The 2,343-nt window shown below is 56.0% G+C and overlaps 1 protein-coding gene across 1 annotated transcript; it reads left to right on the forward strand.

Moving 5' to 3' along the window:
- Positions 1-407: 407 nt before the first annotated feature.
- LOC120755659 (feather beta keratin-like) lies at positions 408-743 on the forward strand. Its single transcript, XM_040070965.2, has one exon. The coding sequence runs from the start codon at positions 408-410 to the stop codon at positions 741-743; it is 336 nt and encodes a 111-aa protein (XP_039926899.1).
- Positions 744-2,343: the final 1,600 nt, after the last annotated feature.

Below are 2,343 nucleotides of genomic sequence, written 5' to 3' on the forward strand. Positions count from 1 at the left end.
GGCAAACATTTCCCACTTTGTGATCTCATGCTAGGCTGGGCCAGGTAAAAGCTGCTGTCTAAAAAATGCCCCAAGGCCATGGGACAAGGATGTCCCACCCATCGATGACCTGCATAAAAGCTGACCCAGAGCCTCTCTCCCTCACACACTTCTCCTGACTCCTTCTCCTCCTGCTCCTGCTGACAACCAGGTGAGTCTCAAACCCCTGATCCTCCTGCTCCTGATTCCCTGGCCCCTCTATTTCAGCGTGCTCAGCCCCAGCCTCAGCAGCCCTCACGCCTCCTCACAGCCCCACAACACCTGCCCCACTCTCTTGTCCTTCTCACCCTTTGCATTTGGTCCCCCTCACCCCCTCATCTCTGCCCTGCCTCATCCCCCTCTCTTCCAGGACCCTCCACACCACACCCATGGCCTGCTACGACATCTGCCGTCCCTGCGGACCCACCCCGCTGGCCAACAGCTGCAACGAGCCCTGTGCCCTGCAGTGCCAGGATTCCCGTGTTGTTATCCAGCCTTCCCCGGTGCAGGTGACCCTGCCAGGACCCATCATGACCTCCTTCCCCCAGAACACCGCCGTCGGATCCACCTCCTCGGCTGCTGTGGGCACTGAACTCAGTGTCCAGGGACAGCCCATCTCGGGTGGATTTGGCGGCTTTGGCTACGGCCTTGGCTATGGCCGTGGATTTGGCTATGGCCTGGGAGGCCTGGGCTGCTATGGCAGAAGGGGCGGCTACATCTGCTGAAGACCCTCAGCACCACTGCTGACACCAACCACCCACTCCCTGGAACACATCTCAGGCATTGCTGGCGCCTCTCTGGTCCAAGGCTCTCAAACGGGCTCAGCACTTCCAGCTCCTGCTCTCAGGATTCCAATCAAGGCAGCAGCCAAGGATCCAGCCAGGGCTGCCTGCAAACGTGGTCCATCTCCATTCCTGCTCTTCTCCTCCTCCATGTTCTGCATCTCCCCTCTGGCTCTGTCCAGTCCCCCCTGCTTCTCCCGAGGCAGACACCATCGGGCACCTCTGATGGGCTGCTCCCATTGCAGAACAGGAAGACCTTGATGCTCTGGCCAAACCTGCTCAAAGGAAGGGGCCTCAGCTGATGGTCTCCCTCCCTGCACCTCAGACCAGCTCCCTTCCACTGGCTGCTCCTGAGTTTTTACTTTTCTAACTCAATAAAGTTTTCTTGCATCACAACCTGAGGTGACTCCTTCTTTCTTCTCCCAAGCTTCTTCCCATCTCACTCAGCACTAAGCCAGGGTTCACCCACTGGGCAGGATGATAAACTGTGCCTAGGCCTCTCTCAGGTTTGATTTCTGCCATTCCTCTACTCACTGCCACACTTTGCTCTCCCAGTCCATTATCACTCAAACCCTTCAGCTGTTGAAACACAAACCTGGATGGACTAATGCAGCTCTCTCCTTGCCTCTGGCACTTGCCCCTCAGGGATGCTGTGTTTCATTTTTCTGGACACCTCTCGCTCCTGGCTGTCATTGTCTTCCAGGGCGATCTCCAGCTCTGGTGGAGCAGGCCCATGTCTTCCATGTTTTCATGTCCCAGAGCTGAACACACATCTCCAGTCTCACCAGAGGGGAGCAGAGCAGCAGAATTCCCCCCTCACCTGCTGCTTACGCTGCGGGGATGAGCCCAGAACACCGCGGCGTTTCTGTTTTTGGCATTCACGTGGCAGGCCATGTCCAAAACTTCATCCACCACCACTCCAAGTGCTCCTCCTCAGGCTCAATCCCCTCCTCACCCAGCCTTTTTCCTGCATCTTTGGGATTGCTCCAATGCAGGTGCAGCAGATGCTGCATCTCTGCTCTGCTCTGATGATGTTGGAGGACTCTGTTAATCTCGGGGTTACTGGGAATGAGACAAAGCTCTGTCAGAGGATAACCAGAGCACGGCCTCAAGGATGATCGGGGGCTGAAGGTGTGGGACAGCCACTGCCCATGACATTGGGGCATTTTTCAGGCTCGCTGCTCTTGCCTGGCACAGCCTGGTGAGTGATGACGTTGGGAATGCTCCGCTTCCCACAGCTCTGCAATTCCACATCCCACTCTCGACCCTGTGCCCATCGTACCTTGGCAGCAGTTTTGATGGGTTGGTACTCATCCCAACACTGGTGGAAGAGGGAAGAGGTGCCAGTATCCTGTGCCTGGACTTCTGCACATCCTTTGTTCCTGTGCCAGACAACATCCTTGTCTCTGAGCTGGAGAGATGTGGGTGTTGGTTGGACAATTTGGTGGTTAAGGAATGGGCGGGATGGTCTCACCCTGGTTTTTCTGAGTTTTTTAAAGCCTTTTGATTGTTCATAAGATGGAGTCAGTCTCTTTAGCTTCTG

Source organism: Hirundo rustica, chromosome 1, assembly GCF_015227805.2.
Source record: "Hirundo rustica isolate bHirRus1 chromosome 1, bHirRus1.pri.v3, whole genome shotgun sequence".
Classification (NCBI taxonomy): Eukaryota; Metazoa; Chordata; class Aves; order Passeriformes; family Hirundinidae; genus Hirundo; species Hirundo rustica.

What these genes read in the sequence shown, in the direction of transcription:
- LOC120755659 (XM_040070965.2), top strand. Translation starts at nt 408, where the DNA reads ATGGCCTGCTACGACATCTGCCGTCCCTGCGGACCCACCCCGCTGGCC.